Here is a 15,002-nt window from a genome sequence, read left to right as displayed (position 1 = left end):
AGCCCGGCACTCTGGTCCGTGATCCGGCAGGATTTTAGTTTGCCAGGTGTCCTCTTAGCATGGGGGTGGCCGAGTTTCCTGTCGTCCCGTAAGGTTCGTTTACAGCCCCCAGGCCTGGCTCTCCAGGTTCTGGGCTGGTGTTTAGCTCTGCTTTGCCCCTCAATGTCTTCTCGGAGCCCAGCAAGCCGCAGCAGTGTTGGGATCGCTGCTAGGCCATACTGCCCTCCCGTGGTTTGGCAAGCTCTCTGGTTTGGCACCGGTCGGGTCCCGAGGGCGCCGGGCCAGAGAGGTTCAGCAGCTCAGTCTGTGTAGCTTGCCAGAGGGACGATGCCGGGGTGACCGGATCGTAGGCTGAGTTCATACACAGGGAATGAACAGGGACTCCTGGGCTCTTGGAGCTGGCAGAGAGAGGGCTGACCCGATCCGACGCCCGGTGCTGAATCCAGACACATTCAGATGTGCAGAAGGAGCAGGCTTGGAACAGCGAGAGCAGTTAACCGCAGGGACCATTTGCCAGGCGGGGGGAGTCTCTTTAAATCGGGGCGGGCTGTTTTTCTAATCTCGGGGATCTGCTCTGGGAAGGATTTTGAGGCAGGTCTCTGGCCAGATGATCTCGGTGCTCCCTAGAGGGGAAGAGAAGACGGGCACGTGAAGAAGTAGCCCGTGAAACCCGACCCACCCAGCCTGGGGGCGAGAGGGGGCAGAACGCTGTTGCTGGGGGGTCGCAGAGCGGGAGTCGCTGGACTCGTGGGTGATTGACGCTCTTGCCCCCTCCTTCTGAAGTGAAGTGCCTCCATCCAGTCCTCAGCCAGCCAGCCCCAGGCACTGCAGCGACTAGGAAGTCGCGTGGCTGAGAGGCGGGGGTCCTGCCCCCCACCACCTGGCTAGGCAGTGCCCCCTCTCGTGGCAAGCACCGTCGCTGATCTGGGGGGCCTTGTGTTTGCAGCTGGAGGACTGTACGCTGCAGCTCTCGCCGTCGGGACAATACTTGGATCTTGACCTGTCCCTGCTGGAGCAGAAGGATGAGCTGGAAGGATTCTACGAGGAGATCAGGTGCGCTGCTGCTGTCGCGTGCATACCTGTCTGAGCCCCGTCACTCAGCAGGCTGCCCAGCCAGGCGCTGTGACCCGGCCTGCCCCACTTCCACCTTCTGCAGGTGCCCCAGTTACAGAAAGCATCAGCCATTGTGTCCGTTACTCTCACTGAAATTGCCATCCCCATCTCAGTATTGGGTCAGTGCCAGGGAAACCGAGGCGCGCACAGGGTTACTGGGGGGCAGTAGACATCACTTGCGATGTTGCAGAGCAGACCGAGTGAATCAGTCCCCCTTGCATCCCTTTGTCACACCCACGTGCTCCGCTGCTGTGTAACACGTGGCACGAGGCTCTGGTGCCCGTTGCTGGATGGAGCAGACAGGCCAGAGGCCCGCAGGGGCGCAAGAACGCCTGACACCGAGTCGGTCGGGGAGCCGCTCCATTGCCAGCTGCTTCCTGGGTGTTAAGAGCCGCTGGGCCGAGAGCCTGGTCGCAGACCAGCTTTCAGTAGGACAAACTCTAGGGCAGCCTTTGGGGGGGGGGAGACGCCGCAGTGGCTGAGGGACGCTGGAAGAGCCGCGTGGATGGCCCAGGAGCCGCCTTCCCTGTCTGGATTTGGTTTCTGGGGCGAGGCCTCCTCCCTCGATAGCCAGGTGCTGCTGGTTTTCCCCCTGTCAGTGGTGGGGCTGGCTGCGTGCTGGGCGTGGGGGCTGCTGGTTTTCCCCCGTCAGTGGTGGGGCTGGCTGTGTGCTGGGCGTGGGGGCTGCTGGTTTTCCCCCCGTCAGTGGTGGGGCTGGCTGTGTGCTGGGCGTGGGGGCTGCTGGTTTTCCCCCCGTCAGTGGTGGGGCTGGCTGTGTGCTGGGCGTGGGGGCTGCTGGTTTTCCCCCCGTCAGTGGTGGGGCTGGCTGTGTGCTGGGCGTGGGGGCTGCTGGTTTTCCCCCCGTCAGTGGTGGGGCTGGCTGTGTGCTGGGCGTGGGGGCTGCTGGTTTTCCCCCGTCAGTGGTGGGGCTGGCTGTGTGCTGGGCGTGGGGGCTGCTGGTTTTCCCCCCGTCAGTGGTGGGGCTGGCTGTGTGCTGGGCGTGGGGGCTGCTGGTTTTCCCCCCGTCAGTGGTGGGGCTGGCTGTGTGCTGGGCGTGGGGGCTGCTGGTTTCCCCCGTCAGTGGTGGGGCTGGCTGTGTGCTGGGCGTGGGGGCTGCTGGTTTTCCCCCGTCAGTGGTGGGGCTGGCTGTGTGCTGGGCGTGGGGGCTGCTGGTTTCCCCCCTGTCAGTGGTGGGGCTGGCTGTGTGCTGGGCGTGGGGGCTGCTGGTTTCCCCCCTGTCAGTGGTGGGGCTGGCTGTGTGCTGGGCGTGGGGGCTGCTGGTTTCCCCCGTCAGTGGTGGGGCTGGCTGTGTGCTGGGCGTGGGGGCTGCTGGTTTCCCCCCGTCAGTGGTGGGGCTGGCTGAGTGCTGGGCGTGGGGGCTGCTGGTTTCCCCCGTCAGTGGTGGGGCTGGCTGTGTGCTGGACGTGGGGGCTGCTGGTTTCCCCCGTCAGTGGTGGGGCTTGCTGGGTGTGGGGGCTGCTGGTTTTCCCCCGTCAGTGGTGGGGCTGGCTGCGTGCTGGGCGTGGGGGCTGCTGGTTTCCCCCCGTCAGTGGTGGGGCTGGCTGCGTGCCGGGCGTGGGGGCTGTGGGCAGAGGCTCCACTGACTTGAGGGCTCTCGGGGTGCTCTGCGAGTGAGGCTGTGGGTGACGTTCACGGTGACTTACCCGCTTTCCTCTTCTTCCAGCAAAGGGAGGCGACCAACCATCATCCTGCGCACGCAGCTCTCGGTCCGTGTCAATGCCATCCTCGGTGAGTCCCGACAGCCAAGAGCTCTGGGCCCCGCCCTTCTGTGTTCCCCGCGGCCGTGAGCAGCAGCACTGTGGCCTGTAGCCATTTGGGGCCTGGCTAATCCGGCCTGTGGGCTCATGCGTGAGCTCCGGGGGGCTGGCTCCGTTCCCAGGCTGCTTTGCACTCCAGGATTCTCTCTGGCTTCCTGTCTGGTCGTCCATGGCTAGAGCGGAGCAAGGGGGCAGCCTCTCTCAGGTGCTTGCTCGATGACCATGTGTGACGGCGCGTTGGGGTCCCCCGCCTCCTGCACCCCCGTAATGGCACAAACTGACTCCACCACCCAATAGAATAGAGGAAATTTATTGCTTCTCCAGGATACAGCACAGATATAATCTGGTTCCAGGGCAGGCCTAGGATGCCTCAGCCCCCTTGAGATGGGGGAGGCTGGGCCCCTAAATTCCAGCCCCTTTCCCTAGGCTGTCTCCTCCATGCTCCCAGAAAGAAACTAACTCTCTTCCAGCTCTGCCCCCAGCCAGGGGCGGCATCCCCCTTCCTTTGTTTCTCTCCCGGGGGGGATAGCTGGTAGGACAGGTTTGGAGCCCCTTTTTGCATAATGACTCACCCCCTGCCCTCCTGGGCCGTGCTGCAGCCAGTGGAGGTCACCCACAGCCTACTGCCCAGCATTGCAACCAGCAAAGTACCCCCACTACGTCACACTGTGTGGACCCTGCCATGGGGCGGGAAGGAACTTCCTCCCAGACCAGAGCGCCAGCAACCTGGAGAGGCTGCACCTTCCCATGCAGCCTGGAGCATGTCGTCCTTTCCGTCCTCTTCTTCTTTGTGGCTCGCAGTAACCTGAACTCCTCTGGGCTGTGCGAGGGGTTCAGTGAGCGGCTGCTAGGGGTCAGTGCTGGATGGACCAGACTAGGAGACCTGGCCCCACACGCTGACTATGGCTCTTGGGGCCGAAGGGGTTAATTCTTCTCTGCATGCAGAGCCCAAATACGACAATACAAAACACATCGCAGGCTATAGATATTCTGGGTCGCTTAAGTGAGCCTTAAATAGAGCCTTGGAAAGTACCCACGGCTGGCTCCCGTGGCCACGGACCCCAGCGGCGGGTCAGGCAGCCAGTGCTGGGAACCAGCCCGGCTCCTCGGAGCTGGGTCTTTCCCTGCTCCTGTGCTCGGCGGAGGGAGGAGGAGGAACCCTGGGGGGGCCGTTAGTGAAACCTAGCACTGCAGCCCGAGCCCCTGCTGCCGGGGGAGCAGGCGTGGCACGGGGCCAGTGGCCTGCTGAGCGTGGGAGGGAGGGAGGCCCGCGCTGAGGCCACTGGTGCTTGCAGTAGGAGCCCAGGGGAGAACCGCGGGGCGGCTTCCCGGCGAGCTCAGACCAGCGTTTCCTGAAGAGCAGGTTCCAGCCCTGCGTTTGGGAGGGGCCAAGAGGGATTGCACGCGCCACGTACCCCCCCCCCCCCCCCCGTGTCATGCTTTCACTTCTCTAGGCAGTCTGTCTGGGCGTGGGCCCTGGTCTGGAAGGTGCAGCAGCCCCTTGGCTTTGTGCCTGGAGAGCCCCCTTCCCTGCAAGCCGGGACAGCCCCTCCCTGGGTTCCTGCGGAGGAATTGTGCAATCCCTTGCCCAGAGTGCAGAGGTCAGGGCTCCGTCTGTGGGGACTTCCCAGCCCTGGCTGCGGCCTGCTCTGCCTGTGCCTGGAACTCTGACAGTCGGCAGCGGGGGGCTGAGGACACAGGAATGGCAAGTTAGTCCCCGTCAGCCTTCCTGAAATCTTCTGAAGGCTGCTGCTCGCCTCCCGAGAGCCCCCACCGCCCCCGGCTGGGCCGCGCCGCTGCTCGCCTCCCGAGAGCCCCCACCGCCCCCGGCCAGGCTGCTGCTCGCCTCCCGGGAGCCCCCGGCCGGGCCGCTGCTCGCCTCCCGGGAGCCCCCGGCCGGCCGGGCCGCTGCTCGCCTCCCGGGAGTCCCCGGCCGGGCCGCTGCTCGCCTCCCGGGAGCCCCCGGCCGGGCCGCTGCTCGCCTCCCGAGAGCCCCCGGCCGGGCCGCTGCTCGCCTCCCGAGAGCCCCCGGCCGGGCTGTCGAGACAAAGCGGTTTGTGCTTTAGTAGCCGCCTGTCTGACGCAGGAGTAAGAGGAAGCCAGCAATACAGCTCTCACCCCAGCTCACCACATTATGCTGCAGGCCGTGTCCGGGTGCACGAGGCAGCGGTGTTCCCAGTCAGCGGGCAGCGATCGTGTGCAGGAATCCGCAGCCTGCGCTGGGCAGAGGCGTTTCTCTAGCCCAAACCAAACACGGGCGCTGCAGCGCTCTGGCGCAAGCCGTCCTGTGCTCAGCGGGAGAGGAGCGTTGGCTGGGACCCTTGCTCCCCCCAGCTGCAGTTTGCAGCAGCACCGGCTTTGGGCCAGGCCATCAGAATCTGCTTCTTGTTCCTGGATACGGGACTTGTGCCCGCGGCGCGTCAGGCCCAGGCCTTGTGCAGCTCACGGGGCAGGCCCTCTGCACAGAAAGACGGAGCGCGGCTTTGCACCCCGGGCGCTGGGGGCTGCTGCTGGAGCCAGCCTGCGTTCAGACCGAGCGCGGCTTTGCACCCCGAGCGCTGGGGGCTGCTGCTGGAGCCAGCCTCGCTCAGACCGGGCGCGGCTGCTGCAGGGCCCTTACCCTGTTGTCCGGCTGATTCAGTCACTCGTGCTTTCTTGTCCTTTTCCCGCTGGGCCTGCAGCTCCTCGCTCAGTCCCCTCACTCCACCCGTGTCAAGCCCCTGCTGCTTCTGGGTGCCCTGTGTAAGCCCTGCCCAGATCTCCGGTCCCTCGCGCTCCGCTGGGGGCAGCGGGGAGCACGGGTGAGGCTGCCTTAGTGCCCAGAGATCCGGGCTCTTTTCTCCTCCCCGTTAGTGCTCCCTCTGCAGTTTGAACTACTCCTCTGCCCCGGGAAGATGCCCTGAGCTGCTGCCTTGTCCCTGGAAAGGACGGTCCCTAGGGAAGCGCAGGGCCTGGGGCCAGTGCCCCTGGCATGGGGCCCAGGGAAACCTGCTGCAGGCCCTGCTCTGCTCCACCCTCCCCAAGCAATGCGAGGCAGGGAATTATGGGGGGCCTCTCCTGCACTCACCACTGTGGCTCTGCTCCACCCTGCCTTCCTCCGCCAGCCTGCTGTGCCCCGGTTTGCCCTGGGGCCGGGCCGCCCTGCTTCCCACTGCCACGGTGAAGCTGTGCCGTGCCGGGAGAGGGCAGCAGGGTGCAGCAGGGCAGGCTGCCGGGTTCCAGATCCCACTGCCGCAGTGTGCATGCGTGTGTGTTTGGGGGGTGTTGACCTCCGTCCCCGGGTAAACCCCCAGGCTGCCCTGGGACCCAGCTGTGGGCGGTTGAGGCGGCCGCCACGGATCCCCAAAGTGCGGGGCCTGAAGCAGCCCCTCAAACCGTCCTGTGGGGGGGATGCTCTGCCTCTGGAAGTCGAGTGCACGGGCTGCAGTGCGGGGGGAGGCGGATGGCTTTGCCAGTGCCGTTACCTAGGACGTGCCTGCCTGCCATGGCCAGGCCCAGCCCGCAGCGTGTGCACAGCTCGCTGCGGGGGCTCCCGCCCTGGGACTGGCTGGCTGCAGTGAGGAGACCTTTCCCCTGCAATCCCTGCTTGTCTAGCAGCCGTGTGTGGACAGCAGCAGGTCTGCGAGGGAGAAGGGGCCAGGGCAGGAGCCGCCCCTCGGGTGCGAGGCGGAGGAGTTTCTCCGGGGTGCGCTCTTGTAGGAGCTCAGAGGGGGAGGCGGAGTGTAGAAAGGTCTGTCTGGGGACACACTCTATAGGGCATGCAGATCTGCATCTCTTCTTCCCGGGCTCCGGCCTCCGTGAGCCGTCCCTCGGGAGCCAAGAGGGACCACGGCGTCGCCCACTGCAGGATGTGCCGGGGATCGGTGCGGGCTCTGCTCCGTGTCCAGAGACGTACAGCTTGCCCAGCGCGGCGGGAGAGGGTTTCGCCTGTCTGTCCGGTCGCTCTAGGAGGTGGGAGCGCAGGCCTCGTGGCGTGTCTGCACTCCCCGGCCGTGTCCTGCGGCCACCTCGTGGACCCTCTGTCCACGGCAGACTAGTGCTGGGCTTCCGTCGGCATGAGTGGGCAAAGGGCTTGGCTCCACAGAGGCTGCGTGGGGGCTGCTGACCGGGGCAGGCTGCCCAGCGGACAGCCCCCAACACGAGGCCCTAGAGGACCGCTGGCCAGAATTCTGCTGTGGTGCCCTGGGAGAGTCGCCTTTCACCTGGATGGAAAACCCCTCCGGTCTGGGCTGAGAACGCCCCCTCGTGGCCCGCCCTGGGGAGGAGCCGGCTGGGGCTGGCCCTGATCCCGAGCAGGGGAGAGCAAGGGGTCATGCTTCTCCTCCAAGTTCCTGTTTCTTCTCTGCGTAGGAAGCCAGGGGATATTTATAGCTTTGTTGTGCAGAAAGGACACAGGAAACTGGGGCGTTCCAGATATCCCCGCTGCCAGGCCGCCAGCCGCATGTCTGCTTCCCTGGAGCTAGGGCTCGGCCTGCCTGCAGCCAGGGGCGCCGGGAGCTTCGCTGGGCCTCCCTGAAGGGAGCAGACTCACTGCTGGGGGCGAGCGGGGGGGGTTCCGGCCCCACGAGGCACTTCCGCGGGCTGGGACTCGAAAGCAGCGGTTGAGAATGGAGGGGGGGTCAATAACCTCCTCTGAAAACAGACCTCGGATCTCTGTCCCTCGTTTACATTTCAGTTTCAAAGCCTTTATTGTTTAAAAAAGAACCCGGCTGTGTGTGGTGAGAGTCGGCGTGTGACAAAGGGCCCTGCGCCACTGGCCTAATGTTCTGAAACGGCCAGGGATGGGATCTGAGGCTGTGGGCGATGGGGGGGGGGGGGGGGGGGGGGAGTGCCAGGGGGATAGAGCTGGGGGGCGCAGGGAATGCAGGGCCAGGGGTAGGTCTGGGGCTGTGGGCGATGGGGGGCGCAGGGAATTCAGGGCCAGGGGTAGGTCTGGGGCTGTGGGCGATGGGGGGCGCAGGGAGTGTAGGACCAGGGGTAGGTCTGGGGCTGTGGGCGATAGGGGGCGCAGGGAATGCGGGGCCAGGGGTAGGATTGGGGCTGTGGGCGATAGGGGGCGCAGGGAGTGTAGGACCAGGGGTAGGTCTGGGGCTGTGGGCGATAGGGGGCGCAGGGAATGCGGGGCCAGGGGTAGGATTGGGGCTGTGGGTGATAGGGGGCACAGGGAGTGTAGGGCCAGGGGTAGGTCTGGGGCTGTGGGCGATAGGGGGTGCAGGGAGTGCAGGGCCAGGGGTAGGATTGGGGCTGTCGGTGATAGGGGGCACAGGGAGTGTAGGGCCAGGGGTAGGTCTGGGGCTGTGGGCGATGGGGGGCGCAGGGAGTGTAGGGCCAGGGGTAGGTCTGGGGCTGTGGGCGATAGGGGGTGCAGGGAGTGCAGGGCCAGGGGTAGGATTGGGGCTGTCGGTGATAGGGGGCACAGGGAGTGTAGGGCCAGGGGTAGGTCTGGGGCTGTGGGCGATGGGGGGCGCAGGGAGTGCAGGGCCAGGGGTAGGATTGGGGCTGTGGGCGATAGGGGGCGCAGGGAATGCGGGGCCAGGGGTAGGTCTGGGGCTGTGGGCGATGGGGGGCGCAGGGAATGCGGGGCCAGGGATAGGTCTGGGGCAGTGGGCGATGGGCGCAGGGAGTGCAGGGTCAGAGCTGGGGTCCAAGGCTCTGGAGCGCAAGGGGACAGGGTCCAGGGACCTATAGAGCTCATTAGCGTGTCACATCGGTGGCCCTGACAATCCAGCGCTTGGTTCTGGGGGTTCCAATGTCAGGCTGTGCGCCCTTGCCAGGAAGAGAACCCAGGGTACAGGGCCGGGGTGGGGTCTGTGGCTGGGGGAGTAGGGGGTAGGGGCACACAGGGCCAGGAGTGGGGCCCTTTCATGCCCTCTCAGGGGCAGGGGGGCCTGGAAGTTCTCTGGGGTGTGGCCAGGCTCCCCAGCCGGGGCACGGTGTCTGCATCCGTCTCCTCCAAGTGTCGGTGCAGCTGGCGGGCTGGGGCGGTTTGTCAGCGCGGGTTCCACGACGGGGTCGTTTCCTGAGTCTGGCTCTGTCCTGACGCCCCAGGCTGGCCCGTAGCCCATCCCGTCCCTGTCTGGCTGCCGGGCGGCAGGGGGGCCGGGGTGATGCTTGGCCTGAGCGTGTGTCCCTGCCTGGTGCCGCTGTTGCCCTAGAGGGTGCAGCTTCAGAGAGCAGGGCACCTCCCTTGCTGGGGCGCGGGGAAGCGAGCGGCTCAGCGGGACGCAGGCCTTGTGCCGTGGCAACCGAATGGGATCTGGCGCCTTCCCCGGGGAGCGGGTCCCGTGCCGGCCCCAGCGTGGCCCCTGGGAGGCTCTCGAACCCTTCTAGTGGGAGGCCCACGATGCCTGGAGACCCCTCCTGGTTTGCACAGCAGTGCCTGGCGTTCGGGCTCAGCGCTGGGCCTGAGGTGAGGGGTGAGCACAGCCCTGGGGCGCCCCCCTGCGCTGGGTTCTGCCAGTCGTTGCAGTGGGCAGCAGGTTGGGGGTGGGCAGGACCCCTCGGGTCCCCCCGCCCCGTGCGGGGTAGTCCCAGGCCCAGCGGGTCGCCTGTCTGTCCCGCCCTGCCCCGAGGTGAACGGCCCATGAGGCAGTGGCCCCGGCCCGTCTCCCATCCCCTCTGCAAAGGGAGTGAGCCCGGCAGAGCCCCGGCCACAGCGTCTCTGCCCGATAACGCAGCGGCTGCCTCCTTCCCTTCCAGAGAAGCTGTACAACTCGCAGGGGCCGGAGCTGCGGCGCTCCCTATTCTCCCTCAAGCAGCTCTTCCAGGTAACCTCCCCCCCGCCCGCCCGATAGGCCCTGTGGCACTAAGTGATGCTGGGGGATCCCATCAGCTCCCCCCCCGCTACTGCTTTGGGGGATGAATTCCCGCTTATGTCCGTCCGTCCTCTCCCCCTCCCCCCCGCCCGATTCCTGCTGCCCCCATGTGCGCACTGACAGCACGCGCCCGCGACGAGGGCTCTGGCCCGAGGGCTGTGTGGGTTTGCTAGCCCAGCCTGCCCCCGTACAGCACGTGCTGCCGGCACGCCTCCCCCCTCCCCCCCGAGCTAAGCCCCTTCGTTTGCAGCGTAAACCGATCTGTAATGACACGTTCCCGGATTTTTACACAAAGCAGCTGGACACAATTCAAGGCCTTGATCCGCTGAATAGTCCCCCATCCTCCGGTCACGTTAGCCCGGATCTTTACCCAGACACATCAGTTTTGCCCTGGTTTTTACTGTGACAAACACTGATACATTCCTGGGGAAATTCAATCAAGACTTGGCTCGAGAGACCCAAGGTACAGCACAGGCACAGCCGGTAACGGTCCTCCTATTGCTCCCCCCACCTTGCCCCGGAGGGTACAGCTGGCATTGGCCCCTTGCCCGACCAAGTCTGCCCTAGCTGCAGGGCCTGGGTAGCCCTTGGACTCTCTCACCCTCAGCCCCGCCTTAGTGGGGGCTGCTCTTCGGCCTCCTGCCCCCAGCGCTGCGGGGTCTGGGGCCCTCAGGCGGTGCCACGTGCACTCTTCTCTGCTGCAGGAGGACAAAGACCTGGTGCCGGAGTTCGTCAACTCGGAGGGGCTGACGTGCCTGATCAAAGTGGGGGCAGAGGCCGACCAGAACTACCAGCACTACATCCTGCGAGGTGGGTGACGGGCCGGGCCTGCCCCCAATGGCCGTGGGGCGGTGGGAGCCCCGCGCACTGGGCTCTGACGGCTCGTTCCCTCGCAGCGCTGAGTCAGATCATGCTGTTCGTGGACGGGATGCTGGGTGTGATCGAGCACAACGAGACGGTGCAGTGGTTCTACACGCTCTGCGGGAGCATGGTGAGTGCAGCGGAGCGCGCCTGCCTTGCCCTGGGGGTAGTCGCCTGCCCCCGGGATCTGTCCGGGCTGGGCACTGCTCTCTGTCAGGCGCGCATGGGGACCCCTGGTCGGACGACCTCTCCTTCCGCCTCCCTGCTACCTCCCGTTCCATCAGCGACCCGGCCAGCCCAGACAGCTCCGTCCCACGGCGCCCCGGCCCCGGTCTGGGCAGACCCCGGCGTGGCGTTCCACCCGGGCTCCCTGTCGCACGTACTCAGGCTCCCTTCGCAAGAGCGGGTCAGCACAGGGACGGCAGCACTGCAGATGTGCCCGCTTCCTCGCGGTCCCCCGCGTGCGCCGTGCTTCGGGATCGGCGCCGGACGCGGTCCCTGCTTGCCCGCCCGGCCCTGCTTCCGATCTGCCTGGGGCGCGGTAAGAGGAGGGGCGGGAGCGGCCTGGTGCCCTCGGCCGGGGGGAGAGTTACTGTGCTCAGCAGCGCTCGCCGGTCTCCTACCCACCCTGAAGGCTCCTTTCTCACTGACCCAGAATCTGCCAAGACCCCCCCCGCTTCTTGCTGCCACTGGACTTCTGAGACTGTAGGCTGGGCCGGGCCTGAGGGCCACATGGGGGTTCAGAAATTGTATGGAGGGGGCTGGGTAGGGAAGCCAGGGGGGGAACTCCCTCTCCCATAGGACCTCCTGCGCTCTGCCTCTTGGCTCTCCCAGACTCCCCACTTCCTATTCAACCCCCACGTTCCCTGCTTCCCACCCCCCAGCACTTCCCGTCTGCCCTCCAGCCCCCTGACCACCCTCAGGACCTCCTGTCTCTGTCCAGCCCCCCAACTGTCCCTGCCCCGCCGTCCGGAGCACTAGGGCTGGCAGTGTGGCAGGCTGAGGCTGCGGGGGAGGGACGAGGGGCAGGGGGCTGCACAGGAGGGGCTCGCAGACCAGGTATGGCCCACGGGCTGTAGTTCACACCCCTAAGGGCACCTTGTGCCCAGCTGCAGGGGGAGTTGTGAACAAGGCTGCCTTCTCGCCTTGCGCCTGTCAAAGATACAGCCCTGCAACAGCCAGCCCCAGCCCCTGGGGATCGATGGCCGTGTGGCACAGCCGGCTGGCCGATCCTGGCCAGGAGCCAGGGCGTTGCGTGCTGGCACCTACCTCTCCCCTAGGTGCTGAGGTGCCGGGCAGCCGCCGGGTGCGAATCGGGTGCAGTCCAGGGAGTCCCTGACCTCCCAGCCCTGTAACGCGCCCTCTGTCTGCCCAGTACCGCCTGGTGGTGAAAACGGCGCTGAAGCTGCTGCTGGTGTTTGTGGAGTACACGGAGGCTAACGCCCAGCTCCTCATCCAGGCTGTCAACACGGTGGACCAGGCGCAAGGTGAGCACAGCTCCCGGGGCTGGGGGGAGCCTGCGGTGCCGGTGCCCCTGGCACGGGACGGCGCCCGCTGGCGTCAGGGAGACGCAGAGGCCTGGCCGGCTGTGCAGAGCTGGGTTGTGGTCCCGAGGGGAACTCGCTGCCCTGTCTGCGTGCTCTGAGAGCCGTCCCTGTGTCCTGGCAGCCCCTCGCCCGGGCCTGGCCGTGAGTCCCCATCCGCCGTGAGCGCGGTGAGCCGGGCGCCGCTCCGTCAGGAACCTGGCCCCCTTCACTCTGCAGCCGTCTCCTCTCCAGCCATGCGAGCCGTGCCCGGCTCTGGGGAGAGCTGTGCGCCCGCAGGGCGTGGGACCCTCCTGGGCCAGCGTGCCGCAGAGGGAGGCCCCAGGCTGGACGGGCAGCGGCCAGGGCTCTGGTACGGCGCTGGACGGGTGGCCTGGCTCTGCCTTAGCGGTGCCCCAGCGACCTCTGCTGGCAGGTCGGGGTGTTGCCGCATCTATCCCTGCGAGGTTAGCGTGACTGAGGGCCCTGGGCCGGGAGGTGCCCCACTACTGCTAGTTACCCGGCCCGCGGCGGCGCTCGCATTTCTGGGGCACGTCCCAGGCTGCTTTGTGCTGCAGTGGCCGGTCGCTGGGGGGGCCGCTTGCCAGCTTGCGGTGCTCTTCCCTAGGGGCCTGTCCGTGGGCGAACCTGGTGGCGATCTTAGACGAGCGCAACGGGGCTGACACAGAGCTGCTGGTCTTCGCCATGATGCTTATCAACAAGGTCAGTCCTGTGGGCGGGGCGCAGGCCGGCCCACCCCCTCCCCGCCCGGGGCAGCTGTGGAGCGGGCTGGCCTGACGGCGTGCCCGTGATGTCGCCCAGACGCTGGCGGCCCTGCCGGACCAGGACTCGTTCTACGACGTGACGGACTGCCTGGAGCAGCAGGGCATGGAGGGCATTGTGCAGCGCCACACGCAGGGCAAAGGCCTGGACCCCGACCTGAAGCAGCAGTTTGCAATCTACGAAGTGAGTGCTCCGCCTTCTCCTGGGCCTGCAGCCCTCCGTCTCCCCTGCCCCTGGGGCTCTGGGTGCGCCACGGTCACCCCGCCGCAGCAGCCTGGCCCGGGCAGATGCCCCGCCGGTTCCTGGCATGCAGATGCTGCAGCGTCACTGGGCCGTTGGGACAAGCGCCCCCGGGGAGCCTGGCAGCGAGGGCTGTGACAGATGTCGCCACATCCCTGCAGGGGCAGTGCCGTCCCCGGGGCACCGCTCTTCCTCCCCCTCGCTCTCCCGGGGGCTCATCACCCTCTGACCCCCAGACACTAACATCAGCAGTGCTCGGGTGAGTGGCGGCTAGCGGGGAGCTGCCCCGGTGCGGCTGGGGGCACTGGTGCCTCGGGGGCATTGGCCCAGGCTGCCAGCAGGCTCAGGGTCACACTCGTGTGAAGCCGGGAGGTTCTCTCCCTAGCCGTGCCGGCTGGAAGTCGGGGTCGCAAGGCCAGCGCCGTGCCGGAATAGGCGGGTGGGTGGGCAGGGGCATGCAGGCAACCCCTGAGCCCCATGGCAGCGTGGGACCAGAGGGCCCTCCCCGTGTGCCCTGGCATGCCCTGCCCATGTGCTGTTCTCAGGGCTCGCTCAGGCAGGAGGACGGAGAGGAAGAGCCGCTGCCGGGGGTGCGCAAGGAGCGGAGGAAGACGGACGAGAACCGGCGGGGCCGGCGCTCCCTGGGTGGCAACGCGGATGCTGGAACCGGCGCGAGCTCCCCAAGCCCGGCTGCAGAGAGCCACGAGCAGCCCAGGGCCCCCAGCCCGCCGAGGGAGCCCGGTGCCGAGAGGGTGACGCCGAGCAGCCCAGCTCCGTGAGTGCGGGGTGTTGGCCAGGGGGAGGCAGGCTCGGAGCAGGGCTGGGCACTGGGGCTCGGCGCGGGCCTGGGCCAGACCTGAGGCAGTGGGCTGGGCATGCCCAGCTAAGGATCCGCTCCTCCCCCTCCCGCTCTCTGGGCCTGGCTCCGGGCAGGGCGCTCGGCCTGGCTGGGCACGCTGGATGCAGGGCCCCCCGCAGGCTCCAGGCCGGGCGCTATAGCCACGTCACGGACGCGTAGGCACAGGCGCCCCTCCCGGGTAGCCGTGGGGGGCGCGGGTTGAGTCTGCGCTGTGTTTCAGGCCCTGCTTCGAGAGCGTTTACAGCAGCACGCCCAACGTGTGGTGCGCTCCGCCAGCCGCCCCGCAGGAGAGGGACCACGCCAGCCCGGGGGAGAGGAGCATTTACAAGTGAGTGGCCTCGCCTGGCGGGAACTGAGGTGCGTGTGCTGGCCCGGGGGCACCCACAGCGAGGCACGGTGCCAGCCAGGCCCTGGGCAGAGCCGTCCCTGCCGCCTGACAGACGCCGCCTCCTGCCCAGTAAGGGCCCACCCCCAGAGGTGCCCCAGAGTCGGTGTACACCGCGCCCACCAGCACAGCAGGGAGTCTGCCAGGTCGCTTGGCCTGGGGTTAAACGCGCCGTGTGGATGTTCCTCCCCGGGCTTTGGGGCACCCTCTCCCCCGGCCGGGTCTCAGGCTTTGCACCAGAGTTTCCTTTGCAGTGTAGCCCCCCTCCGGGAGCTGGAGCCTGGGCCTGGGCCTGCCTGCACTCTCAGGCCCTCGGGGTGTGTCTGGCAGTGGGCGGGTGGCCTGGGGAGGCCTGGGCCCCCGCCTATGCAAGGAGGGCTGGGCGCGACGGGGAAGGCCGGAGCCGGGAATGGTCCCTAGGCTTTGGAGCGCAGGGCTCGGGGGAAGCTGTCCTGGAGCAGGGGTGTGTAGTGATGGGCCGTGCCCTGGAGCCGGCGTGGGGAGAGCTCCCTGGGGGGCTGCCTGCTCAGCTGCATGCGGGTGTGTGGAGGGTGGCCAGCGCCCTCCCAAAGCAGGGAAGGGGAAGGCCCTTCGGCCAGCAGCCACCCTCCCTTCTCCCGCCAAGGGGGGTCGCTGCCAGTCCCG

General features: G+C 67.3%; 1 protein-coding gene across 3 annotated transcripts in view; it reads left to right on the top strand.

Annotated features, from left to right (window-relative positions):
• Positions 1-15,002, top strand: part of FHOD1 (formin homology 2 domain containing 1) — a 47,051-nt gene that overhangs the window by 17,525 nt on the left and 14,524 nt on the right. For all 3 annotated transcript variants that reach the window (XM_075940568.1, XM_075940566.1, XM_075940567.1), the window contains exons 2-11: positions 947-1,053; positions 2,798-2,862; positions 9,591-9,658; positions 10,411-10,516; positions 10,603-10,697; positions 11,943-12,054; positions 12,719-12,813; positions 12,913-13,056; positions 13,659-13,888; positions 14,193-14,300. In XM_075940568.1, coding sequence (XP_075796683.1) covers positions 947-1,053; positions 2,798-2,862; positions 9,591-9,658; positions 10,411-10,516; positions 10,603-10,697; positions 11,943-12,054; positions 12,719-12,813; positions 12,913-13,056; positions 13,659-13,888; positions 14,193-14,300 — 1,130 coding nt within the window. The remainder of the gene's footprint in view (positions 1-946; positions 1,054-2,797; positions 2,863-9,590; positions 9,659-10,410; positions 10,517-10,602; positions 10,698-11,942; positions 12,055-12,718; positions 12,814-12,912; positions 13,057-13,658; positions 13,889-14,192; positions 14,301-15,002) is intronic.

This window comes from Pelodiscus sinensis, chromosome 12 (genome assembly GCF_049634645.1).
Source record: "Pelodiscus sinensis isolate JC-2024 chromosome 12, ASM4963464v1, whole genome shotgun sequence".
NCBI classification, from domain to species: domain Eukaryota; kingdom Metazoa; phylum Chordata; order Testudines; family Trionychidae; genus Pelodiscus; species Pelodiscus sinensis.
Note: the sequence above shows the minus strand (reverse complement) of the source record. Positions and strands in the feature narration are given on the sequence as shown.